The sequence below is a fragment of the Vulpes lagopus genome, chromosome 1 (assembly GCF_018345385.1).
Source record: "Vulpes lagopus strain Blue_001 chromosome 1, ASM1834538v1, whole genome shotgun sequence".
Classification (NCBI taxonomy): Eukaryota; Metazoa; Chordata; class Mammalia; order Carnivora; family Canidae; genus Vulpes; species Vulpes lagopus.
This window is the reverse complement of record NC_054824.1, coordinates 154335265-154362792: the sequence shown is the minus strand read 5'-3', so window position 1 is coordinate 154362792 and position 27528 is coordinate 154335265. Positions and strand designations below refer to the sequence as shown.

The window sequence follows — 27528 nt, the reverse complement described above, 5'->3', positions numbered from 1 at the left end:
GTCACCAGGCTTAGGCTGCATGATGTTCTGTATGTTGTGCTGCTGCAATTTGGGCAGAGGACCCCTAGGGGTCCTTACACACTCATACTGCTGATTACCTGTGCAGCAGGAGGAAGAAAAGGCAAACACCTATATACTAGAATCAGAAAGAGGAACTCCCTTCCTCCTGCAGTGTCTCTCCAGAGCTTCCTACCAGTAAAGGTTAACATTGTGTTCACCGTAAAGGAGGAAATTCTAAGAGCTCCATCCATTATCTCAGAGTGGGTTCTATGTGGTAAATTGAAGGGTCAGAGGCAATAACTGGCATGGATGGTAAAGAGGGTTGAGACATGAGGAGGTTTGCTTTTATTTGGTGACTCGTCACTGCATATACATGAGCCTTGCTCATATGAAGGTATCTCCAGAAGGAAACAGTGATATGTTCATGTTAATACTTGGCTTGAGTTCTCCTTGGAAATCTTTCAGAGTTTATTGTGTTAATAACTTCAATTATTCATTTCAGATCCAAAAGAGTATCTGAAAGGTATCCTGGTAGAGTTTTAATTTTGCTTTAACAGTTTCATAGTGGTATTTGAGGGGACATTTAAATTTTATGTATAAAAAATAAATTAATCTTTAAACTCATTTTTTGTTGTTAAATATGAGTAATAATCATACTTACCATTCCACTACTTATTCTTAAGGATAAAAAACATAGCTAACCTGAATCCTTTCCCATAAATACATGCTTTCTTTTTGCCAGATGCTTAAATGTCATCGGACTGTTTTAAAGTAGTTCTATTTGATCTCTGTGAAACAGATGGAAGTATTTGTTATACAAACCTTATTTAGAATGTAATCTTTTTTTCTCCCCTCATTGCATATGTTTGGCAGTCAGCTTTCTCTTCTAGATGTGAATGAATTTTGGGCAGTCTCCAAATCTAAACACACCCTAATTTCAAAAACCACAATCCTCAGGGCCCAATTCCTGTTTACTGAGGAATTAAAACCTAGTGAAACCACATAGTTACTAAATACAGTACATCCTACTAGGATTTTTAAAACAAAAATCTATACAGTTTATTTAGGGTTAGTGACTATCATTGAGTTCAGAGAGTAAAGTCCCTTCATAAATAGCATATAATAATTATAGTTAGTTAAAAATATCTATCGTTCCCAATTCTTAATATGTGCCCAAGTGAGTTTGTGAGTAGGTGGGAAGTGATGGACTGGGGAAAGGGAATGGAGGAATAGTTGAATAGTTGAAGCCTTATTTTTTCGTTAGGGTTTTGAGTGATTAACATCAAGCCAAAAATGTGTCTGTAAAAATGTCCATGTATAACTATCAATTGAATTTTTTTTCAGATAATGGTTCATTTTTTCCTTTATTTCATGTTCAAGAAATGAAACTGTTAAATATTCAAACCAAACCAAACCCTGAAGTGAATTCTATTAGAAGTTCAGCTGAAAAAAATATATAAAAAATATAGGAAGCGAAAAATATCCCACACCCCTTTGTAATTAAACAGCTCTAATCCAATTAGAAGGAGAAAAAAAAAAGCAAGTAGGGTAGAAAGAATTAGAGGTTTAACTTTACACTTCTCAGGATTGGATTTCACAGGCAGGCTTTATAGTTTAGTAATCTTTACTTAGGGTAGTAGTTGACATACCATAAACTTTAATCTGAAAGAAGAATATAGCACATGTCACATGATATAGCATCCTCAAAAGTGTATACCGTATTACATTAATGAAAATGAATTGGATTAACCATCTGTGTTCCCATAACTTCCTAGAGGTATTTAACTGATTCATGTTTTAAGAAACATTTAATCATTAGTTTCTTCAAACACGTGAGAAGAGTATTGGCTTTCTTCACATAGCTTTTTTAAAACCATACTCATATTTCATTGTTTTATTGAGTTGGTTCATGGAATTCCTGCAAGTATGCTCATTTTCAACTAAAAATGTGCTTACGGTGAATTTCAGAATTAAAAAAGAAAAGCTTTAGATCTTGAATCACTTACAGATTGACTTTGTAGACTTAATAAAAACCAGAAAATACATTTCTTTTTTGTTCATCTAAGATGTGATAATGCCTGCCAAATCATAATGTTATTGACTAACTTTTTGATAGCTCTGCCCCTTTTTATGAAACAACTATCTCCAGTGAATTTGTTGGAAAATGAGAGTTAACATGATTAACACTACTGCATTGGAAAAAAAACAGCATGAGATTGTTCATATACATTTTCACTTTAATATGAGATTTTAATTTGATTGATTATTTTAATATATTGACTTACTGGAGAACACTTAATATTTTCATGTTCACTATTGGCTTGTAGAGTTTATGGATATTTATTATTTGCAGGTAAGTTCTCTGAGCACATCTCTTCTATTTCACCTTCTTACACAAGCACCCAGCTATCTGGCCTATCCATTTCTCACATCCTCCTGGACCCTCTACTAGAACAGAATGGACAAAACAATTCTCTCAGCAAATTTCTACTACCATCTCACCCTACTGAACGTTTTTGAATCTTCAAGTCTTCGTCCTTCCTTCCTTAAGCATTTTTCCCTGTCACAAATCCTCCTCTTATAGATTTATAGCAACATATATCTCCTCTGTTGAGCACATGGCCTAGATATTCCACACCCATATATTGATTATCCTTACTCTCATGTTCTCTAATTTCATGAAATATCTGTCTGTTCCCCCCCCCCTAGTATTTTGTATTGCTTTGGCACCCAGTAAGTGCTACAAAAAAATTATTTTTTATAAATAAATGCAAATGCAAACTCTAACACTAGCCTTGATAAGTTTTCTTATTTGGACTATAGTTGAACAACATGGATTTAATTGCATGGTCCACTTCTGCATATAGTTTTTTCAATAAATACATTGGAAAATGTTTTGGAGACTGGCAACAATTTGAAAAACCTTGCAGCTGAACTGTGTTGCATAGAAATTCTGAAAAAATTAAGAAAAAGTGAGATAAAAAATACAGAATACACAGTACATATAACATATAAAATATGCACAAATTAACTTTATGTTGGGGGTAATGCTTCCAGTCAACAGTAGACTATTAGTAATTAGTTTTGGGGGAGTTAAAGTTGAATTTTTGACTTAATGGGATGTTAGCCCCCAAGGCCCTTGTTGTTCAAGGGTCAACTCTATCTTTAAAAATATTAATATTTTGATCATTAATGATGTCACGTATATCAAGGAAGAAACAGTAACTATGATCAGATATTCCACAATGTTAATTCGAGGATCAGTTTTAACTTTTACATAGGAAACACTCCTGCTTTCTTGTCAGTTGTGACAGATAGCCAAATATCTAATGGTGTGTTACAGAATCTGCTACCCCAAGTAAGATATAGTTGTTGAGTGCCTCACACATTTCCCTAGTGCTAATCTATTTTCGCATCAAGATTATTGTCTTTCTTGTATGCCAATGAGGGAGAAGTGAGAATTTTAGCACTTCTTCCTGCTTCTGACTTCCTTTATTCCCCCCCACATACCCACTCATCTTGTTTTTAATTATTAGACTCACTGCAGAAACTAGTCCCTTGAAATTTACCATGTTACTTAATGTGCAGCATTTGTCTTCCAAATTAACAGTATTCGCAATTACACTTTCCCTTTTGAATCTCTTTCCTAAGAGAGCTGCCTATAGAAGGATGAGTCCTCCTGAATGCGCAACTGCTAGACTATGCCATTAATTCTCCATTCTACCCATCCACTGCTTCCTTATTCTAACAAATATTTATAATGTTTCTTTTACCAACCTGAAAAGAAATTGATGGATAATACAATCTATCTACATATATAACAAATCATCTCATGTAAGCCCTATAATATAAAATAGAAGTAACAAAGTAATCCACAGAATTATATGATCCATTTAATTAAGTGCTTGAAAATGATTGAACCAAAAGATATTATGAAGTAAAAAGATATTTGTCCTTTTATTTATAATACTTTAATTATAGCAACTAAAAATAGCTTTATTACAACTTACAGGATTTTATAAAATGGTAGATACTTGGTAAAGTTGAAGTGTGTTTTTTTCTGAGATATGCCTGGTTGCTGCATTTCTGGAAAATTCCATATATAATAATGTGTACATTATGGTCTTGAATATTTAAATATTTAAAATATTATATATAAAATAATAATATTTATTAATACCTCAAAAATATTTCATGCTTACGTGTTTTGTTTTCCAATTTATGCCTTTGTATATGATATAGAAAATACACTTACCTATTACCTGCCTAATACCTATTACCTGCCTCTGCAAGAAGAGCATAGTTTTTGGGGGGAGAGAAAATATGCATAAAAAACGTGGCTATCATATAAGAATTCAAGTGCTATCATATGTGATGAAATAGTGGTTTAACATAAAATATAATATGCTTTAAGTCTCTCCCCCTAAAAAGGGGGCAGACCATAAAGACTGCGCTATCTTGAGGAAAGGAGATGTGGCCCCCAAATGTAGCTAAGAGCACAAACAAAGCTTAAGTGGAAAAAATGAAGGATTGTTGTATTACGTATGCCGTATTTCATACTTCCTTGAAAAGTTCTGATTCAGCTACTGACCTATTACAAATCACAAGCCTGTCTTCAAGAGGTACTAACCTGAAACTGTAGGATATTCCAGTTTTCTACTACTTGCAAAGAGAAGAAGAGAGAAGAAAAAGGTTATGCTATTACTGCTGTCCTAAATTCCTTATAAAAGTAGATAGAGAGGGGCACCTAGGTGGTTCAGTCAACTGAGCGTCTGCTTTTGGCTCATGGTCCTGGAATCAAGCCCTGCATTGGGCTCTCTGCTCAGCAGAAAGCCTGCTTCTCACCCTTTCTCCCCTGCTTGTGCATGCACTCTCTCTCATGCAAATAAATAAAAAAATATTTTTTTAAAAAAGTAGATGGAGAATAAATCCTTAATAAATTTTAAAAAATGGAAGAATGGCTTGTATGTTGGCTTAACACTAGCTTTAATTCCTGCTATGTTTTCTTGTGTTTTAGTTCTAAGTGTAAATCTTGTTTGATAATAGAAGCACTTGTTTGCTTCTCCTTTTATCACAACTTCTTCCCTCAGAACATGAATTGTATATCCTTATGTGTGGTGTCAAATTGTTTATAAGCACCCTGTCTATCCACCAGATTTTTATATGAATCCTATTCTACTGTGATCTTTCTCTTGTTTCTCTCCTTGAGAACATTAACAACCCTCTTAGCTTGGAAGGGCAGAGAAAGTATTTTTTGCAGATCCACCCAGTCTCTTCTGACACACATATGCTAAACATTTCCCAGTATTTTTTTCATGATGGCTAGCAGGCATTAGAAAGATGGTGGAGGCACTTAGATGACTCAGTGGTTGTGCATCTGCCTTTGGCTCAGGTCATGATCCTGGGGTCCTGGAATTAAGTTCCACATTAGGCTCCCTGCAGGGAGCTTGCTTTTCCCTCTGCCTGTCTCTGCCTCTCTCTGTGTGTCTCATGAATAAATAAGTAAAATCTTAAAAATAAAAATAAAAATGGCGCAGTTGGCTAGCACCATGATATACTTTTCCAACCTAATGCCATAAATGTTCACTATACCTTCTTAAATCCCTTTATTCTACTGATATCACAGGAATGTACTTATGAGTAGGAATCTTACTTACAGTTTATGTAGAAGACTTTCTAGTTTGGCTTGTGTATGGTCATATAAAGTAGAAAGCTTTCAGTGGTGGCAAAAATTTATTGTTTTAAGTACCTGCTAAGAGCCATGGTTAATACTAAAGTTGGGTCGTGACTTGAAATTATATGACAGGTATAATATTTGATGGCTTTGACATATCAGCTTGAGAGCATCATTCGCCTTCCCTCCTTGTTGCCCATGATTGCAACAACTAAAATTTAAGTGGGCAATAAATTTATTAAGGGAGTAAGTAGTCAACTCTTTTAATAAAACTCTTATCATATTTCCCTTCAATAAACTTATTTAGGAAGTTGAATGATTCCAGATGGCATTTCTTGTGTATTTGGCTCAGAATTTCTTGTTTACTCGCATATTTGCCAATATATGGTTAAGTGTTCAAGGTTTCCAGGTCTCTGAAGAGCTGTTCAGCCCTTAGACATACAACTTTAGTTTGCTATGTGTATATGGCAACCATTTTGCAAATTGCCCTCAGCCCTTGGTATTTAAAGATATCCCAGTTGTTTATTGTACCTAAGGAAGAAAGATCTGTGGGACTATAATTCGTGTCTGTTGACTATAGAAAGTATATCTCTTAAAAAGCTAGTGTTCATGATTAGAGGAAGTATGAGCCAACAAATAAGTATACAGACCACCCATAAACTCTTGAGTATGTAATGTGCAAAAGTATATTTTAAGTGGTCATTTAATAATGCAGAAGCATTTTCCCTTACAATTCCTGAGAAGTCCTCAGTCTGTTCCATAATGTCCATAACATACAGATTTTTAAAACTGAAATAAAATGAGAAAACCTAACCATCAGGTGGAGGATTATCAGATCAGATGGTTGAATGCTATAGCCTCTAACAATTATTAGAGGCTAATATGGTAAGTGGTGGACTCCAATACTATAGAAAGAGCAGGATAGTTGCTAAATAGGTAACAATTATTTACTGTCAAGGGAGCTAGAATAATCGTCATAGTGAGGCTATAGTGTTTTGGGTTGTTCTTAAATGTTGGTTGATAATATGCTCGAGAGAAGAGATGAGTGATGTTCTCAGCAGATGGGGCAATTTGATCAAAGGCTTACATGTGGAAAAGTATAATGTATTTGGGGTAAGGAATGTGTTGCTAGAAAGTAGTACAATAGGGGAATTAGAGTTGGAGTTGGGGCAGGTGTTGAAACTGACAGGTGTGGATGTGGTCAGATGGCTCTGGGGTGGGAGTGAGATTGGGGAGGGAGAAATTTATTTTTGAGTCTTCAGGGCTGAACTAAATAGGAAGTGTTGCCTAACTGGGTGTGGGTGGGGAAGGATTGGAACTAGGCTTTCTTCTTGGGTGTTTGGAGAGGATGGTCATAAGCAAGATTAGGTTCCTAAAAAGATGAACAGATTTGGGAACATAAAGGAACAGTTCCTCAGTGGGTCATGTTGAGTTTTTAACTTTTCATTTTGAAATAATAATCAGGGATCCCTGGGTGGCTCAGCGGTTTAGCACCTGCCTTCGGCCCAGGGCATGATCCTGGAGACCTGGGATTGAGTCTCACATCGGGCTCCCTGCATGGAGCCTGCTTCTCTCTCTACCTGTGTCTCTGCCTCTCTCTCTCTCTCTGTGTCTCTCATGAATAAATAAATAAAGATCTTTTTTTTAAAAAAGAATAATAATTTCAAAGGACATAGTGAAAAATACATACAAGCCCCATTAGCTTTCACCTAGTTTTCCCCAATATACCATCTTAAAATCATAGTATAGTGTTAAAAACTGGAAATTAATATTGATATGGTCCATAGACATTTTTTTAGATTTCACTATTTTCATATGCACTCCTATATGTGTGTGTGCATGTGTGCGTACACATGTATGTGGACATAACTCCTATGCAGTCTTATCACATGTTGATTCATGTAACCATCACTATAATTAGGATGTAGAATTGTTCCACTTCTACAAGGTTTCTTGATGCTGTCCCTTTATAATTATGCTAACTTCCCTTTTCCCATTCCTAACCTTTAGCAGTCATTAATCTTTTTTCCATTTCTTCAGTTTTGTCATTTTGTGAATGCTATATAAGTGGAATCATATGGTATATAACCTTTTCAAATTAGCTTTTTTCACTCATTATAATTCCCTTAGATCTGTCCACGTCTTGAGTGTATCAAAAGCTCATTTCTTTCCATTGCTGAGTAGTATTCCATGGTATGGACATACCAATATGTTTCCTTCATTGAAGGCCATTGAGATTGTTTTAAGTTTTTATCTATTGCAGATAAAAGTGTTGTGAACATTCATATAGATTAAATTCTTTTGTGTGGAGATTTAATTTTCTTTTCTTTGCAATAAATGCCCAGGAATACAATACAGTTTTGCATGTTAAGTGTATGTTTAGTTTTTATAAAACTATTAAACTATTTTACAGAATGGCTATCCTGTTTTATATCCTCAGCAGCAATATATCAAAGATCAGTTTTGTTGTACCCTCTCCTTGTATAGTCACTATTTGTTCATTCTAGCTGTTCTCATAGATGTATAGAGGCATTTCATTGCAGTTTTAATTTGTATTTTCCTAATGGAAAACAATGTTGAACATCTTTTCATGTGCTTACTTTTCTTCTATGTCTTTTCTTTGGTGAAATATCTGTTTATGTCTTTTACCCATTTTCTAGTTAGATTGTGAGGCTCACTAACACTACCAATAACCACTTAATTCTACCTCATTCCTGTTGGGTCAGGGGTGGAAGTTCAACTGGCAGCTAGGCCCCCTGGACACCAGGATAGGAGGACATTGGGGGAAGCAGATTGCTGAATAGCATTGCCTCCTACCAAGTAGCTTTACCTCATTGCTGACACATTGGGTGAAAGGGCAGTTCTGTACTTTGCCACACTGATTCAATGAAGGGTCAGTTTTTCCCTTTGATTTTTGGCTAGAGTAGGGCTGTATTAAGAGAAAAGTATTCTATTTTGCTAGATATTGTTTCCTAGAAATAGGTTTTCCTAAAACCTATTTTTTAACCTGTGTCTGCTGGTGGTTCCAGGTTCTGACTTCTCCAATATCCTATCTGATCTGAGCTGAATGGTTGGGGAAGAAAACCTAGGGAGCTCACACCATTCTTTGATTTGTGAGGGGGCTGCCCACCCAAACTGCCTTCTATTTTTGAAAGCCTTCCTCTGTTTGTTTGTGGAATTAGGATTTTTAGTTGCAGAAGGACTTTTAGTGTAATGACTTTATCTTGGCCCTCATGTTGATTTTTTTTTTTTTTTTTTAAGGATCTAGGATCCTTCAGTAGGTAGCTTGGGGCTTAGAGTTTTCTGAAGAAATGTAGGGCCATTGACATCAATAGATGATAGATGAGCCACTCTTTGGATCTTGGCTCCTGTATTTACTAGTTGAGACTTTAAAAAAGACTCCACTTTCTCATCGTAAAAATGAGGATGATGTTGCTTACCTATTAGGGGACTGTAAGGATTATATTAGATTATGCATGTAAAACAGTTGCAGGATTTGCCTGACAAATACTGAGTACTCAATAAATATCAGCTCTTGTTTTATCTGCAGAGAAATCTGGCTTTTAGAAGATCGTTGTTGAGTTTAGTGAGAGTGATTTGAATGAGAATTAAAGCTAGATTTCTCGGATTCAAAAAGCAAACAAAATATGAGGACAGAAGTCCGTATGCCTTCAGGATACTGTGTTGGAAAAGTAGAGGAGGCAATAGAGGGTTGTGGAGGGATTCAGGAATGTGGTTGGTTAAGGGAGAAGTAAGTTTGAGATTTAGATAGAAAAAAAGAGAGGATTATTTCAAATAAATTTGAACATGAACAAAAGACTGAGGGGAAGGGGTTAGTAAACTGAGGGAGAAACGAACATGTAAATTATAGAAATGGTAAGGATGCTGATGATGCTGGATTAACCGCACAGGTATAAAGAAAAGACAAATTTATTCCTTGGAAATCGAGCTCACTCTTCCCTCCAACATCATCCAATATAGACCAGTTTCCTGGGTGTTATCATTGATGTCACCAAATATCTTGACCTCTATTTCTCCAAAAATAGTCACTGGAAGTGTGACCCCCCCCCCCATTTCAGTTCTAGTAGTTTTGTTTTTATTGCAGAAAGGAAAGACACAGAAGAAAAACTGAGACTGAATGAGGAGATAGGATAATAGGAAGAAATGAGGGAATTTGGAAGAATTTATATATTTAAGAACTCCATTCATTCATTTATTATTATTTCATCAGATAATTATAAAGTGTCTACTGCAGGCATGTGCTGTCTTACAGTGATAAAAATAGATATTATCTTTGTGTTTATGGAGCTTTCTTTCTAATATGGAGTTAGACTCAAATATTCATTTACAATTGTGATAAGTGTTATGAAGGAAATTGCATTTCTACAGTGAGAATGAGGTAACGGGAAGATTCATTGTTGATGGGGAGCTTAAGAAAGGCCTCCCCAAAGTAGAGAGTTCAGAGCTGAAACAAGGAGAGGGTGGATACTGTGGAAGATGAGAAGCATGGGGAATGTATTTGGCACAGGGAGAAGCTAGTATGAAAGAGGAATTGTGATCTGTTTGAGGAATGAAGGGAAGCCATGGAGAATAGAATGTATGTAGCATGTGGATATATGGCATGAGATGGAATGCAGAGGGAGGTGGGGTATGGGGGTAATGAACCATGTGGGCTCTGTAGGCACCTTAAAGTCTGTGGTATTATTCTAAGAATAACAGCCATTAAAGAGTTTAAAGTAGAGTATACATATTCTACTTAACAACTTTAAAAAAATTGGGTGCTGTGTAGGACATCTGTTAGAGCCAGGGATGATTATGGAGAGACCAGGCATGGTATCAAAGTGGGTGAAAGGTGGCAGCAGTCTAGACAAAGGTGATAACATTGGAAATGAAGACAGGTCTTGGTGATTCATAGGACGTAGAAGTAAATTACAGACATCCAGCATGATGCCCAGCTTTCTGATTGGTGACTAGTTTTCCAGTTTACAGGAATCAGAATGACTGAGTGTTTGGGGAAAGTATACATGAGTTTATTTTTAGACTTTTTTTTTGTCCGTGATGTTTCTGAAGTATCCAGGTTAAAATGCGGACAAAGTAATTGCATGTCTGGATATAAAGGGAAAACATGGGCTAAAGACAGTTGTTATATAGTATTTAGATAGTGGATGCAATTCTGGCAGTGGAGACTGACAAGGTCCAGCAGAGAGGTAGGAGGATATCTAGGAAAAGATGTAATGTAATCAAAGGGAACAATATTGGAGGTAAAAATCACCTAGTAAACATCAGGGATGATGATGTTAAAGAAAAAGATAAAGATTTAAGGATTGACTTTAGTTTTATTGTGAATATTGAAAGAAACTGGACAAAGGAACTGTTAAAATTTGGCTAGGGACAATGTTTCCATGTTCTATCCCTAGAACACTGCTTCTCTGGGAGTGTTACTGTCATTTTCTCCTCTGTCTGGCTGTCTCTGGCATGCATGCATTTTTGGTATCAGTTAAGTATGAGGATTGCTCTAGAAATAGTCTTTTCAGTAATATAACTTCTACGAGTATTTAGCATGTGAGTCTTAAAAATGGATATATAATTCCTAATGAATTTCAGGAATCTAAGTTTGTATTCTTTGGAACACTGTTTGAGAAACATTTGCTTAGCACCATTAATAAACTAATGCAGTGGAAATGCTTACTGTGGAAATGTATACCAACTGATTTCAGTGTTCTTCCCTCCCTCTCCACCCCTTGCTCCCCATTTCCTTACTCTCTAGAAGTAATGCTTCTTCCCAGGAGTTGGAATAGCAGGATTCAGTTTAAGGGGGTGTATGGGCCAAGGTAGTGGAAGTCAAAATATATGGTGAAATCAGTGTTGACAGCCTGGAATCTGGGTCCATTTTGGCCAGCGGTTAGATAACGAGTTCTCCAGGGTTTTAAATGTGATGAATCTTTGGTAACTGTTGAAAACATCCAGTTTAGCAGCACCTGAGGTCCATTTCATTCATAGGCAAACACACTAAATCCTGGTACAAATCTGCAGGTGATTGGGGAAGGTGCAGGACGGGCTAACATTAAAGAAAGAGACTGAAATGATTTAATCATTGAAGTGAGTGGGACTGGGAAAAGGAAAGTTTGTAATTTGAATATCTGGAGCTTAGAAATTCCTTTATTTTATTAATTGATGTTTAAGTTTGTAGCGTTGTTGCCCAGGTCTTTGACCATAACGAAAAATGAACTTGGGATATCCAGGTGGCTCAGTGGTTGAGTGTCTGCCTTGGGCTCAGCTTGTAATCCCAGGATCCTGGGATCAAGTCTTGCATCAGGCTCCCTGCAGGGAGCTTGCCTCTCCCTCTGCCTATGTCTCTGCCTTTCTCTCTGTGTCTCTCATGAATAAATAAATAAAATCTTAAAAAAAGAAAAAGAAAAATGAACTTATTTCAACAAATCGCTGTTGGTGTGGTAGTGAGAACATTAGCATCCTCTTCATATATGGGGAGTCATATATAGTTTTAAAAAGCAGTGGAAGATCACTATAGAAGGGTTAAACAAGTAAGAGTGATATTATGAGCTACTTGGTACATTATGTTTTAGGATTTTGCTTGAATCTGAAGGCTAAGATATATATCTTTTTATCCCCAGTACCTGGTGTAATGCTGGTAAATGCTGGGCCTTTAAATGAATGGATGAATGAATCCCTAAAAGTCATTTGTTTTAAAGTTTGATCTTGATGATTACCTACTAGTGGACCAGAGAAGAACACTTGACACTAAATTTACTGTGAAGGCCAAACAGAGCCAAAAGTATCCAGATGACCTCTGGTTCTAGTACCAATTTATAACCACTAGCTTGACATAAGTTGTGTGGTAGCTATTAAGAACAATAATATGGGGGCATTAGCAGATAAAAAATATCTGACTTTTGCTTGATCTCTCATGCTTTGCAAGGAGCAAGCCAAGATGATGGGCAAGATATACACTGATCATGGTATATTAATGAATAGCAGAATCTTGCTGAATTGGTTAACATTGCTTAAACCTATTATGGTTTAGTCCTGCTTATTGTACCTTTAGACACGTAAGTATTTTTGCATGAGATGAGTGATGGGGCACGAGAGTTGTGTTGAATGTATAGATGAGTGAATTCATATGTACTTCTGCTGGGCATAGCTTTCTTATTACTTTTATTTACTTATGTTGTACTAGCATTTGAAGTGACTCACTCTGTCTCACACATTCACATTATCAATTTTGGAGTTCAAATGACCTCATAGCTGCCCTCATTATACTCTTAGGATGATGATAAGCAGTTGGAATTATCTGCATATCTTTATGTCCTCAATACTTCTTAGATTGTTCTGTCATTATGCCTCCTCTTTTTCCTGTCTGCTCTCCATGACTTGGAGGCCTTTTTTTTTTGTCATATTCAATTACTGATACAATTATTCAGTGTTTAAAAAAATATCACTGACTGCTTACCACATACCATAAGCTCTACTGGTTACTAGGACAATAAAGATACGTGAGATGTGATCTTTCTCAAGGAGCTCCAATCAATAGAAGGTGTAGACATATATTTATATCACCACTAAGATGCTGTGATAAGCATAGCATAAAACAAAGCAACTATTGGTTCTCTGTTATCATTTTGGAAAGAAAATAATTATAGTGGAGATCAAGGTGGTTGAGGCAGACTTTCCAGAGGAGGTCATTCATAAACCAAGCCAAGAGCAGCAAGCCAAAGTGAATGCTACATATTCAGGTAGAAGATCTGGTGTGATAGAGTCGTCAGGTCCTGTGTCTTCAGCGGTGACTGCGAATACAAGAAGCAGAGAAATTTTAGAGGCGAGGCAAATCAATGAGATTAGTTCTCCATCTATTTAGGGTCAACGTATTCTTCAAACTCGGGTCTTACCTCTTTTTTCTGAAGCTCTACCCTAGCCACGTTACCCTAGCCCAAAGTATTTGCTCCACAGTATTACAAATTTATGATCTCAAGCTATAAAATCTTAGAATAGTTGATTATATGTAGAAAAAAATAACAAGTGTGTTGTTGTGCTTGAGTCCAAAATAATCAGTTTCATAAATACAGAATAGGAGAAGCAGAATAGAGTCTATAAACATGAAAAATAATGCAAAGGTTTTAGACCACTGATAAAGGATATGGGGCTCCTCCAAATATTGTCCTTAATTTTAGGCTACACTAACAGCAGCAGTATTTCTGGAATGATGCAGTTGAGAAGCAGACTGTACGATGGGAGAGTTATATGACACTGTTGTGTGTGCCTCATTTGTAAGCCATCAGAAAACTACTCAAACAGCAACTGTAATTATAATAAGCTCACATTCATACCATAGGAAATGTAAAGAACCAAAATACTTAGAAGACAAAAGAGGAAAAATTTAGCTTTCCCAAATATTTGAAAGGAATTTTCAGTTGTTTAGGGTGAGAATGAGTTTTTGTCACTGGAGGTGTTTGAGTATGGTGAATGTTGAAGATAATATAATCATCATTTGGATAAGAAGATTTTACCAGATGTCAGTTTCCAAACTCTGCTCCGTGGGTGCCCAGGGACTCTACTTTTTTCCCCAAAGGGGTCTGCAAGATAAGAATGATTTTTCGTAATAACACTAAGATATTACTTGCTTTTCTGGCAGTGTAAGTGTTTGTACTGATGGCTCAAAGGCAGTGAAAGGTAAACATTCTGGCACCTCTGCCAGTATCAAGGCAGTAGAACCACACATTTACACGTCATTATAATTCTTCATTGCCATGCAATTGGCAGGGGCGTAAAAAGATGACTTAGTTTAAGAGTGTCCTTTATGAACAGTGAAAATTATTATATTTATTAAAATTCAACTCGAGTATGTCTTTTTAATGCTCTGTGTGATAAAATGGGAAGTACACACAAAGTGTTTCTGTTACATGGTACAGTACAACAGATAGTTTGATAAAAACCACTTGTCACTGGACACCATTTCTATTTGAAAATCTGATTGGCAAACTGGGATTATTAGTAAGTTGGGGTTTGGTAGATATTTTCTTCAAAATGTACAAAGTAAGTGGTCACTTCAAGAAAAACAATTGATGATTGTTGCCAACCATAAAATTCAAGATCTGAAGTAAACAATAGAATTTTGGAAATTTTATGTTTGCTACCATAAGCTTGAAAGCTTCATTATATTTAAAGACTTTTTAAAAATAAGATGAATAGTGATTTTTTAAAAATTGATTTAATTTTTTTATTTTTAAAGATTTATTTTTTATTAGAGAAAAAAAATGAGTGGGGGAGGAGCAGAGGGAGAGGGAAAGAGAATCCTCAAGCAGACTCCCTGCTGAGTGTGAAGTGGGACTTGGGACTCCATCCTAGAACTCTGAGATTATGATCTGAGCTGAAATCAAGAGTTGGATACTTAACCTACTGAGCCACCCAGGCGCCCCCAAAATTGATTTTATTTTTAATGCCATAAAGTTACATACGCCAGTATTTGGAAGAAGAATGCAGTTTATGGGTCGTGGATATGAGACAAAGCAAGCACCAGATTCGAGTCCCCTCAGCCCTGACTGTGAAATTCAGTGTTCCTTGGCTGCCTCCATAAGGGAGGCTGAGGGGAAGCTAAAACTCAATGCCTTTTGAGTAGCCCATCTTGCAGGAATTTGGAAAGAGGATGCTTACCACAGATTGGTGAAGACTGGACCAAACCAGTCTGTGCCAAGATGCATCCCAGCACTGACCTTTCCCCAACTTTTCTCTTCAATGTAATCCTAAAAATTATGCCCAGGGGTGGAGATCTAACATGTTGATTAGATATGTGATGCATGAAGAAGCATAATCTTTAAGTGCACAGGTGCTAATAAGTCCCTGCCTCTACATGCTTAGATGTCACCCTTTTGCCACCTAACTTTTTTTTAAGTTCTTTTTTTTCCATTTGTTTTTTTGAAGTTTAATTTGCCAACATATAGTATAACACCCAGTGCTCATCCATCAAGTGCTTTGGGGAGCTTTATCCTTCTCTTGTGTATTTAATTATTATTAAGATTTACTTAGCCATCTTCATTTGTCTTGTTGCTGTCTCTTGATGTGTGTGTGTGTGTGTGTGTGTGTGTGTGTGTGTGTGTATGTGTCTAAGCCCTAGGGAAATTTACTCCTCAGTGCCTGTTACCCAGTTACTCCAACCTCCTGCCCACCTTCCCTTCCACAACCCTTTGTTCATTTCCCAGAGTTAGGAGTCTCTCATGGTTTGTCTCCCTCTCTATTTTTTCCCACTCAGTTCCCCTCCTTTCCCTTATGATCCCTTTCACTATTTCTTATATTCCCCATATGAGTGAAACCATATGATGATTGTCCTCTCCGACTGACCTACTTCACACAGCATAATACCCTCCAGTTCCATCCACATGGAAGCAAATGGTGGGTATTCGTCCTTTCTGCTTGCTGAGTAATATTCCATTGTATATATATATACACCATGTCGTCTTTATCCATTCATCTGTCAAAGGACATCGTGGCTCCTTACTCAGTTTGGCTATCGTAGACATTGCTGCTGTGAACATTAGGGTGCAGGTGTCCCAGCGTTTCACTATATCTGTATCTTGGGGTAAATACTCAGTATTGCAATAGCTGGGTCGTAGGGTACCTCTATTTTTAACTTTTTGAGGAACCTCCATACTGTTTTCCAGAGTGACTGTACCAGTTTGCATTCCCACCAACAGTGCAAGAGGGTTCCCCTTTCTCTACATCCTCTCCAACATTTGCTGTTTCCTGTCATGTTAATTTTCACCATTCTTACTGGTGTGAGGTGGTATCTCATTGTGGTTTTGATTTGGATTTCTCTGATGGCAACTGATGCAGAGTATTTTCTCATGTACTTGTTGGCCATGTCTTTGTCTTCTTTGGTGAAATTTCTCTTCATGTCTTCTGCCCATTTCATGATTGGATTGTTTGTTTCTTGGTGTTGAGTTTAAAAAGTTCTTTATAGATCTTGGATACTAGCCCTTTATCTGATATGTCATTTGCAAATATCTTCTTCCATTCTGTAGGTTGTCTTTTAGTTTTGTTGACTGTTTCTGTTGCTGTGCAGAAGCTTTTTATCCTGATTAAGTCCCAATAGTTCATTTTTACTTTTGTTTCCTTTGCCTTTATTGATGTGTATCTTGCTACAAGTTACTATGCCACCTAACTCTTAAAAAAAAAACAAATAAACTCTCCCTGACCTCTCTTCCAGAAATCAGCTTGTGGACATTTTTCTTTTGTGCTCTCTCCTTTGTGCTCCAGCATGAGCCCCAATAAAGCCTTGCCTGAAACTCTGGTTTGGCCTCTGATCAATTCTATTGTTTAGAGAGTCCAGGGACCCAATGTGGTATGGCATAGAGTGGCATTTAGTTCCCTTTATCATCCATAAAGTAGCACTGTCAACCCAGGGTAGCTTGCTTTCTAGAGTCATCAGAAATGGTTTAGTAGAGCATAAGTATAAAGAACTTTGCAATTAGTAATTTATGTGTACTAAATAATTTAGAGAATAACTCTATAGTATTGCCAGAAAGTCACTATGTTCTCAAGACATTGGGGAGCTTTGTCCTTCTCTTGTGTATTTAATTATTATTAAGATTTACTTAGCCATCTTCATTTGTCTTGTCGCTGTCTCTTGATATGTGTGTGTGTGTGTGTGTGTGTGTGTGTGTGTGTGTGTGTGTCTAAGCCCTAGGGAAATTTACTGAGTCGGTGGAGTCAGCTTCTAGTCATTGATCTTCTTGTACCAGGACTCAACTAGGTTGAGTCTATGTCAAAGTATCTAAAGTTCAAAAAACAAAAATTAAGCCAACAAATTTGATTACTTTATCAGATTGTAAGAAGGTGGATTTCCAATCCACCCCCCACCCCAACCCCGCCCCTGAGGTTTGAGTATTGAATGTGCTTGGGCTTGAAGATAGCAGACTAATTTTCTGCTTTGGTAGAACTTATTTCTTTTAAAAGAATGAGAGATTATAGGGACTAGAAGCCTTTATAAGGTATAATTTGGTATGGACCTATAGTTCTTTTTTTTTTTTTTTAATTTTTTTATTCATGAGAGACACAGAGAGGCAGAGACACAGGCAGAGGGAGAAGCAAGCTCCATGCAGGGAGCCCAATGTGGGACTGGATCCCAGGACTCCAAGATCACACTCTGAGCTTAAGGCAGATGCTCAACCACCCAGGCATCCTCAAGCATGGTTATTATTAAAGGTCATCTTGTTACTTGTTTTTAAGTGGTATAATGATAGTATCCGTCGAGCTGACTTCTGGGCGGTAACTATGATAAATAAATGAGGTGGTGTTTACCCCCCTAAAATTCTGGGGCAAGGCCATAATAAACTGAAGGAAAAAAGTAAGATTATTATGCAATTTAAATTCTAGGAACAGGTTCTAAAACTTTCAAGTAGCATTAAACATATTCCTTTTATACCTTTGGATCTTTTGTTGTATTATTTTAGATAGAAAATTTATTTTCAAATTCAAATCCTCAGAAGATTTACTGATCTGCTATCTAATCCCCTGTTAAAAGAAGCTTCATTTGGGGTACCTAGCTGATTCTGTTGGTAAATGTGTTACTATTGATCTTAGGATCATGAGTTTGAGCCCCACGTTGGACATAGAGCTTACTTAAAAGCAAATAAATAAAATTTAAAAATGAACAGCTTTTGGGTCATCTGAGGCCTCCATTGGTTAACTGTCTGCCTTTGCCTTGGATCACCATCTCAGGTGATCCTGATCAGGGTCCTCGGATCTAGCCCTGCATGGGGAATCCCTGCTCAGCCAGGAGTCTGCTTCTCCCTCTCCTCTACCCTCCACTTGTGCTCTCTCTCTGGCTCTCTGTCTCAAATAAATAGTCTTTTAAAAAAAATGAAAAAAAAAAGTAAAAAAAAAATTTTTTTAAATGAGCAGTTTTTTTTAAAGCTTCCTGTGAGAAACTAGTCTTTGCCAGTTAATCCTATTACCTGAAAACTTGTATTTCAAAACAATAAGAAACAGAACATAACTGTTTTTCATATAATATCTTTAGTTTCTATAAATCTATCACATTCTATTCTATACAGTAGTCCTTGGCTAAACTGCTTAATATTTAAACAAAAAAAATAATGTGAAGGGAATTTAAGTTCTCATGATTAGACTCAAATTCAAAGTATGGTAGTCTGGGGCGCCTGGGTGGCTCAGTGGTTGAGCGTCCGCCTTTGGCGTGATCCTAGAGTCCTGGGATAGAGTCCTGTATCGGGCTTGCTGCAGGGAGCCTGCTTCTCCCTCTGCCTGTGTCTCTGCCTCTTTCTCTGTGTGTCTCATGAATGAATAAAATCTTTTAAAATAGGAAAAAGTATGGTAGTCTACTGACATTTCTTAATGCATAGGAATATTGTATTTAGCTATTTTGGAACATCTTCATGAGTTATAAACTAAAGACAAGACTACAAATAAAAAGCATCCAAGTTTTTCATAAAGAAGAATAGATTAGTGTTTTTCAATGTCTATAAACTCTTCTATCATATATTGAAAATTCAGGAGAAACTCTCCTACAAAGAAATTTAGTAGGAAGGATAAAAGGAGATACTTTGGGAGAAAAGAAGCCTGAAGCCATTTTTGTGTCAAAAAGAAAACTCAGCAGAAGAATAAAACCCTTTTATTTTTGTCCCAGCACTTAATAATTCTATTGTATTTTTCCCTTAAAAAAAGCCATAAACAATGATTGTAATAGTAAATAAGTACTTTTTTTCCTTTAAATTTCTTATAACATTAGGTTCACATTACTTCCAAATTTAACTTGGTTGATTTCTGAATAAGACATAACACTTTAAAATGAAGTTCTTGTATTCTAGAGAGTATTACAAACAGCCAAGAAACAAGAGAGGAAAACTGTATTGTTTTAAAGCATACTTGAATAAATAAATGCTTTGCAGATCACTAATAGCCAATAACATTATTTGGAAGGTTTAGAGGTGATCTGGTTTGCATTTAAACATATTTACACTTTAAAATGCCTTCATGAATTAAGTCAAGCTTTACGGCAAACAGATGCTAAGAAATATGAAAACATATAGAGGTTTTCTATATTAAAATTACCATTATCTAAGAGATTAATTTCACCAGATTTTGAATAACTGCTTGGCATTATTTTTTCCAGAGAGCACAGTCAGATGAACTTGAAAAAATCGAGAAGCATGGCCGGTCCTCCAAAGACAAGGAAAATGCCAAGTCTCTGGACAAACCTGAACAGTAAGCACACCTTGAAAGCTTGTGAGGGTGGCCAGGCTATGGGCAGCCTGTTTCCATATGGAAAATATAGTGTCTTCATAATTGTTCTGATAGGAGAATAGACATCTGTTTATGTGAATTATATTTTTCCTCTTAACTTGGCTTTATTTCCTTAGGTTCCTTTATGAACTGTCACTAATCCCCAACTTTTCAGAGCGAGTCTTTTGTATCCTGTTCCAGTCCACATTTTCAGAAAGTATTTGCTCAATTCGTCGTAAACTGGAATTGCTACAGAAATTGTGTGAGGTGGGTTCTGGTCTGTAGAATGCTGACAATTGAGTTCTGATGCAGAATTGTATTCAGTCGTGTTCATATTTTAAAAACTTTTTTTTACTGTATTCTCTAAGTATGCATAAATTTTCAGGAGAGCAGTTCCACAGAAGAGAAGGTACCACAATGGCTTCCAGATCAAAGCAAACGATGATTGGTGCACACCGTCACAGGGTGCTATTGCTGGAGTATGCTTGTTGGGCTCCTACCTCTAGGGATTTCTGTTCCCTCTGCTTTTGCCAAAATGGTCTGATCCTGTCCTACCTCAGACTCCAGATTCGATGTGATTTGAAGGCATTTCATTTACTTTCCTTCAGTTTTGGAAGGGGCCTTCAACAAACTGTTAATGATTCTATCCAAATAGTTTAGTAACAGCTGTATGACTCAACAGCAGATAAATATTCTTCCAAAAATAAAGAATAAATGCTTGGCAGAAATTGCCAATATTTCCATTTAAAACAATTTGTCAAAAATCAATTGTACCATTCGTTCTCGTTGTGGTAAATCATTTTGAAAACTAGTAAGATGTTATTAAAGACACATTTTCAGAGGAAAGGAGACATGCAAATTGCAGCTGAGCTTTGTGTTTTGGAAGAAGTGAGTGTGAACTTTTCAGGGATAAATCTAAATTTGGAAATTAATCTTTATAGCTGTGTTTTGGCTTCCCACAGCTTGTGCCAAAAGTTTCTATTGCTCCAGAGTTAGGTACAATTAGGGTGATGGCAATGACATTATTTTGTAGTAGTTCTCCTATTACAACCTTATTTGTTTTCTGTGCAATTATATCATAGAAATAGCCTAGAATGGTATCTCTCAGTTTACAAATGTATATCTGAATGATGTAGGTGGCACAACTTCTTAAAATTAACTTTGGAAACACTGCTCTTAAAATACCCTAATAATAAGCACCGATACATTTTGATTGTCACCCAAAATTATTAGTGTAATATCTGCCACTGATTTAAGATAATTCAAAGAAAACTTTGTCTGAGAGAGAAAATTTTCTTTATGCTGTTTTGCAGACATTAAAAAATGGTCCAGGCGTTATGCAGATTCTGGGTTTGGTTCTTGCTTTTGGCAACTACATGAATGGTGGAAACAAGACTCGAGGACAGGCAGATGGCTTTGGATTAGACATTCTTCCGAAGCTGAAAGATGTCAAAAGCAGTGTAAGTATTTTGTATGAATGAATGTAGGCAATTTGAGGATTAGATGTTTTGTTTAGTAATAAGTTTGACTCTAAACCTGTTGCAATAAATATGTTCCGAATTCTTTATCTTCTGAGTCAGATAAAAGTATATGGCCATCAAAAGTTTATGGTTTTGTGAATAATAATACTTTCTAAAATGAGTAATTGTGAATCCTATGACTAATGAACAATTGAGTAGAGAATTTTTAAATAGAATGAAAAATAATTATTTTTATCATTACCATGTCTGCTAATATTTATCGCTTTGGACTCTGAGGACTAATTTTCATAAATTAGACATTCTTCTTCTCTTCTGTGTTAAATAATGGAGGCGAACAGGCTTGTGCTTTTAAAACAAAGCAAAGATGGGTGAAAATAGATTGTAAACAAAATGTAAAAGATGATCCTGCTTTTCTACATATCATTCTCCCCTTTATACTGATATGTGTGAGAATGCCTAAGCCTTTTTGCAGGACTAATTAATTTTTGATCTGCTTCTATACTTGTATTTGTTTAAAATTAACATCTCAGATTATGAGTGTCAGTAAAAATAGAAGATTAAGGAAACAACTATGATGTTTAGAGTTAATGTCTGAGACTGTAAACTTAGAAAATAGTAGAATTCTGTTTCTCTGATAAAAGAATCTCCACACAGAACTGTTTGATAAAGGAAATTAGGGTAATGTTTTTAAAATAGTAAATTTAAGTAAACAACTGACTCATAGAAATGGAAATACTAGAATTGTTTTTCCTAGATAATGAATATAGTTCACCCTTGAATGATGCCGAGGCACTGACCTCCTGCTCAGTTGAAGATCCACACATAACTTTTGACTCTCCCAAAGCTTAACTACCAATATCCTACTGTTGTTGATGAGAAGTCTTACAATAACGTTACTTGACACCTATTTCTTGTTACATGTAATGTATACAGTATTCTTACAATAGAGTAAGCTAGGGAAAAGAAAATGTTATTAAAAAGATCAAAAGGAAGAGAAAATATATTCCCAGTACTGTACTGTATTTGTTGAAAAAACCTATGTGTAAGTGGACCCACACAATTCAAACTCATGTTATTCAAGGGTCAACTATAATCTCCCACATAAGAAAGACATACTTCTTTTTGTTTTTTCTATTGGCCCACAAATAATTTGCTCATTCATTCATACTTCTACTCATACATCCATTTACCATTCTTTTCATTGAGTTCTGTGATATGCAACACACTGCTCTTCCAAAATTCAATAAAGCTATCATCCTGTTTTGCAACACCAGCAGCATATACTTTTTGTGATTTTTAAAATTCAGATCCTATCATATTTGTATGTCACAAGTTTTCACAGGAACCTCCAATTTGTCAACCTAATAAATCATATTTATCCAAAAGCAAAAGCTCTCTTTGAAGCACTTGAATGTGGCTCATAGTTCTTCTTCTTCAAAGCACTATGAATGTGGTTCATAGTTCTTAAGAACGATGGCTGGTTTGAAGCAAGTAACATTTGCAAATAACACTGGAATATAAATATCATCAACACAATATTTAAGTTACAAAAGTGGATCTGAAATAGATTCTGTAATCATAATTATATATAAGGGATTATTTGTTTTTTTATTGGTTGATATATCTCATTCAATCCCCCAATAAGTTAAATTTTATTAATTTAAATAACTAAGGAGAAATCTAGATAAAATTACATAATAAAATCAAGAAGCAAGATTTTATTTTATAATTTCACTTGCAGTCTCACAATATATAAAGTCTTCCTGATTTGGTTCTTTCTCTATAAAACAAATATAACTGTATCTACTTCTTAGTAGTATTTGTAGACCTACATGGACAGAGCTGTTATTTAGATGACTTAGAATTTTCACTCAGCATGCATATCAGCACACATTTAATAAATGCTTTGTTAATTGATTCATATACTGTTAACCATTGCATTGATATATGTTAGGAAAGAGAAAGGTAAGTTGCTTAAATTATTTACAAGCAAAGTCTCTAATAAATACACTGCTTTTATTATTGTAATATATTACTAGTAATATATTATTATTATAAATTACTATGAGGGAAGTCTCTAAAAGGTGAATTCATATCAAATTAAATTATAAAGGGATATTGCTTTTTATAAATAGAGGGAAAATGATGTTTAGGCTGAACACTTTAGGAGATGTAGTTTGTGTCATAAGGTTTTTAAAAATATATATATATTTGTCCTCCCACATTCAAATTATCTAGCAGTAATTTCAAGTGATGCAAAAAAAGAGAAATAATTAAAACTTAATATCTCTAAGTATGCCAGAAAGAGAGTGTAAAACTATTCCTTGAAAACTATTAGAATAGAAACAATTCTACATGTTTTTCTATAGTTGTAAATACATTGCATTATTTATAGTTGTGAGGATATTAATTCCTCAATCTCAGTTGCTGACTAGCAATTTATAATATGCATATTTGCATTTTTAAAGCTCCTGCTTAGAGGCACCTGGGTGGCTTAGTGATTGAGTGTCTATGTCTGGCTCAAGTCGTGATCCTGAGGTCCTGGGATCGAATTCCACATTAGGCTCCCTGTGGGAAGCTTGCTTCTCCCTCTGCTTATGTCTCTACCTTCCTCTGTGTGTCTCGTATGAATAAGTAAATTTTTAAAATTGTAGAAAAAGTAAAGTTCCTGCTTTTTAAAAAATTTTTTTAATTTTTTTATTATTATTTTTTTAAGTTCCTGCTTACTTAAAATAACACTTAACTTTATTTTCCTAATCTATATACTAATAAGCCTTTGTCAAACTTACTGTTGGAGTGATACCTGCTGGTCCAGAAATGGTATAGAAATGCTGGCAATATTTAGTCATTTCAGCTAAAATAATAGTTATACCTTTTAATAATAAAACATGACAGTTAATGAACTAATTTTCTGACTGAGGAGGGTAAAAACAGGAAAGTATTCACAGCTGAGACTCCACCCTTGAACAGCTGTGCTTCCACTTGGAGCTTAGATTAGAACATTGGGAAAAACAAGATCTTCTGTGCCATTAAACTCCTTAGATGCAGTGGCTGAAGTTCTTTGAAACATGGACTTTCACATTTTATTCTAAATGTTTCCATTTATATATTGATTTACTGGTATTTATTTTATTTGACATTGTATATTTAATATTTCAAAAAATATATTTTTACTTACTTTGGTCTTTCTGCCTAGGACAATAGCAGAAGCCTTTTATCATATATTGTTTCCTATTATCTTCGAAATTTTGATGAGGTAAGACATTTTTTACATATAGTTGATTTTGTTATTCTTTGTTGTTGAATGATTGGCAGTGTTTGTTGTTGTTTCACCGTTAGCATTGTTGTGTTATTCTTATTTATATTGATGATGATTTGTTTTAAAATTATGTGTTTCTTGCTAATTAGGATGCTGGAAAAGAACAGTGTGTTTTTCCACTGCCAGAACCCCAGGACCTTTTTCAGGCCTCACAGATGAAGTTTGAAGATTTTCAAAAAGATCTCAGAAAACTCAAGAAGGACTTGAAAGGTAACTCATAATCTTAAAGAATCATGTTTTGTACTACTTATGTTTTTTTAATGAGAAAAACACAGACTTTTCAATATTTTTCAAGAACGTAAATCTTTAATAGCTATGTAAAACTACAGTTTTTTTTAGTGTGGCAAAAGAAAAATGATCTCATTCATTTGTTGTTTAAAAAGTTATATGTATTAGACATTTAGCTATTGAGTAGTATATTGGTTATTTGAATAGCAATCCCTTTCATCAGAAGCAAATTTGATCATCTTGTTTTCACTTTAAGCCAAGCATTTGTACATTTATCATGTTATTGTTAAAAGAGAAATAGTTCTTCCTATACTCCCTTGGTATACTTTGCACAAGATGTTGTGGCTTATGAACTTTCCTGGGAACAAAAATAATATTCTTCTTTCACATATTTGGTAGCATTTTATTTTTAGTAGAGAAACCTTGTATCAATTCATTTTGAACTGAGTCTGGAATTTTTCAGGTTTTTAAATTAAAAGTAAATTTAAAGGGCACCTGGGTAGCTCAGTCGGTTAAGAGTCCAACTCTTGACTTCATCTCAGATCATAATCTCAAGGTTGTGAGATCAAGTCCCAGGTCAGGCTCTGCACTCAGCAGGGAGCCTGCTTGAGATTCTCTCTCTGCCTCTGCCCCTTTACCTATCTCTTTCCCTTTCTCTCTCTCTTAAAAAAAAAAAAAGTAACATTTAAAGTAAAAGCTCTCCAAATTGGAAAGGAAGAAGAAAAACTCACTATTTGCAAAGGATAATATTTTGTATATAGAAAACCTTAGGAAAAAAGAAAAAAGAAAAGAAAACCTTAGAGACTGCACCAGAAACTATTAGAACCAATAAGTTAAGTTTCAGGGTACAAAATCAATAAATAAAAATCTATTGCATTTTTATACACCAACAACAGACTGGTGTATAAATTCAAAAGAGAAATTAAGGATTTGATCTCATTTACAATTTCATCAAAAAAAAAAATACCTAGGAATAAATTTAACCAAGGAAAGACAAGATGTATACACTAGAACCTATAAGACATTGGTGAAAGAAATTGAAAAATGTACAAATAAATGGAAAGCTATTCCATACTTATTGTTTGGAAGACTTAATTTTGTTAAAAATGTCTGTATTACCCAAAGCAATCTACAGATTCCATGCAGTGCCTTTTGAAATTTGAATGCCATTTTTCACAGAATTAGAACAAATGATCCTAAATTTTGTATAGGAACTACAAAAGATCCCAAATAGCCAAAGAAATTTTGAGAAAGATGAATAGAACTGGAGATATTACACTCCCTGACTTCAAGCTATATTACAAAGCTATAGTAATTAGAAGAGTATAATATTGGCATAAAAACAGACACATTGGTCAACTGAATAGAATAGAAAGCCCAGAAATAAGCCCATACATATACAGTCCATTTAGGACAAAGGAGGCAAGAATATTCACTGAGGAAAGTATGGTCTCTTCAATAAATGGAGTTTGGGAGAACTGGACATCCAAATGCAAAAAAATGAAACTGGACAATATCTTATATCATATTCAAAAATTCACTCAAAATAGGCTAAAGACCAGAAACCATAAAACTTGTAGAAGAAAATATCAAGCTCCTTGATATCAGTCTTGGTGATATTCTTTTGGATCTAACTCCAAAGGCAGTGGCAACAGAAGCCAAATAAACAAATGGGACTATATCAAACTAAAAAGCTTCTGCACAGCAAAGGAAACTGTTAACAATAGGACAAATCAACTTACTGAATGGGAGAGAAGATATTTGCAAATGATAAATCCAATAAGGGGTTAGCCACGAAAATATATAAAGAACTCCTACAACTTAAAAACAAAAACACAAACATTCCAATTAAAAAATGGGCAGAGGATCTGAATAGACATTTTTCTAAAGAAGACATACCAATGGCCAAGAGGCACATGAAAAGATACTCAGCATCACTAATCATCAGGGAAATGCCAATTAAAACTATAATAAGCTATCATTTCACACCTATTGGAATGGCTATTATCAAAAGGACAAGAAACAGCAAATGTTGGCAAGGATGTAGAGAAACAGGAATCTGCTTACTCCGTTGGTGGGATTGTAAATTGGTGCAGCTACTGTGAAAAACAGTATGGAGGTTTCCAAAAATTAAAAAATAGAACTGTCATCAAATCCAGCAGTGTTACTTCTGGATATTTATCTGAAGAAAATGAAAACACTAATTTGCAAAGCTATATGCAGCCCTCTTGTTCATTGCAGCATTATTTACAATGGCCAAGATATGGAAGCAACAGAAGAGTCCATCAAGAAATGTATTGATAAAGATGTTTTATTTATGTGTATATGTATAGTTTGTATACATGCACACAGGAGTATTACTCAGCCATAAAGAAGGATGAAATCTTATTTGCAACAACATGAATGGACCTTGAGTGTATTTTGTTCAGTGAAATAAGTCTCACAGAAAAAGACAAATACTATATGATTTAACTTATGTGTAGAATCTAAAAAACAAAGTTGGAAAACAAAACAAAGCTCATAGATACAAAGAACAAATTGGTAGTTGCTAGAGGGGAGGGGTTTGGAATGGTGGG

The 27528-nt window shown here is 35.3% G+C and overlaps 1 protein-coding gene across 2 annotated transcripts in view; it reads left to right on the top strand.

The window, feature by feature from the left end:
- Positions 1–27528, top strand: part of FMN2 (formin 2) — a 369098-nt gene that overhangs the window by 208189 nt on the left and 133381 nt on the right. For both annotated transcript variants that reach the window (XM_041773384.1, XM_041773378.1), the window contains 5 exons: positions 19815–19906; positions 20062–20191; positions 21238–21384; positions 24602–24661; positions 24814–24934. In XM_041773384.1, coding sequence (XP_041629318.1) covers positions 19815–19906; positions 20062–20191; positions 21238–21384; positions 24602–24661; positions 24814–24934 — 550 coding nt within the window. The remainder of the gene's footprint in view (positions 1–19814; positions 19907–20061; positions 20192–21237; positions 21385–24601; positions 24662–24813; positions 24935–27528) is intronic.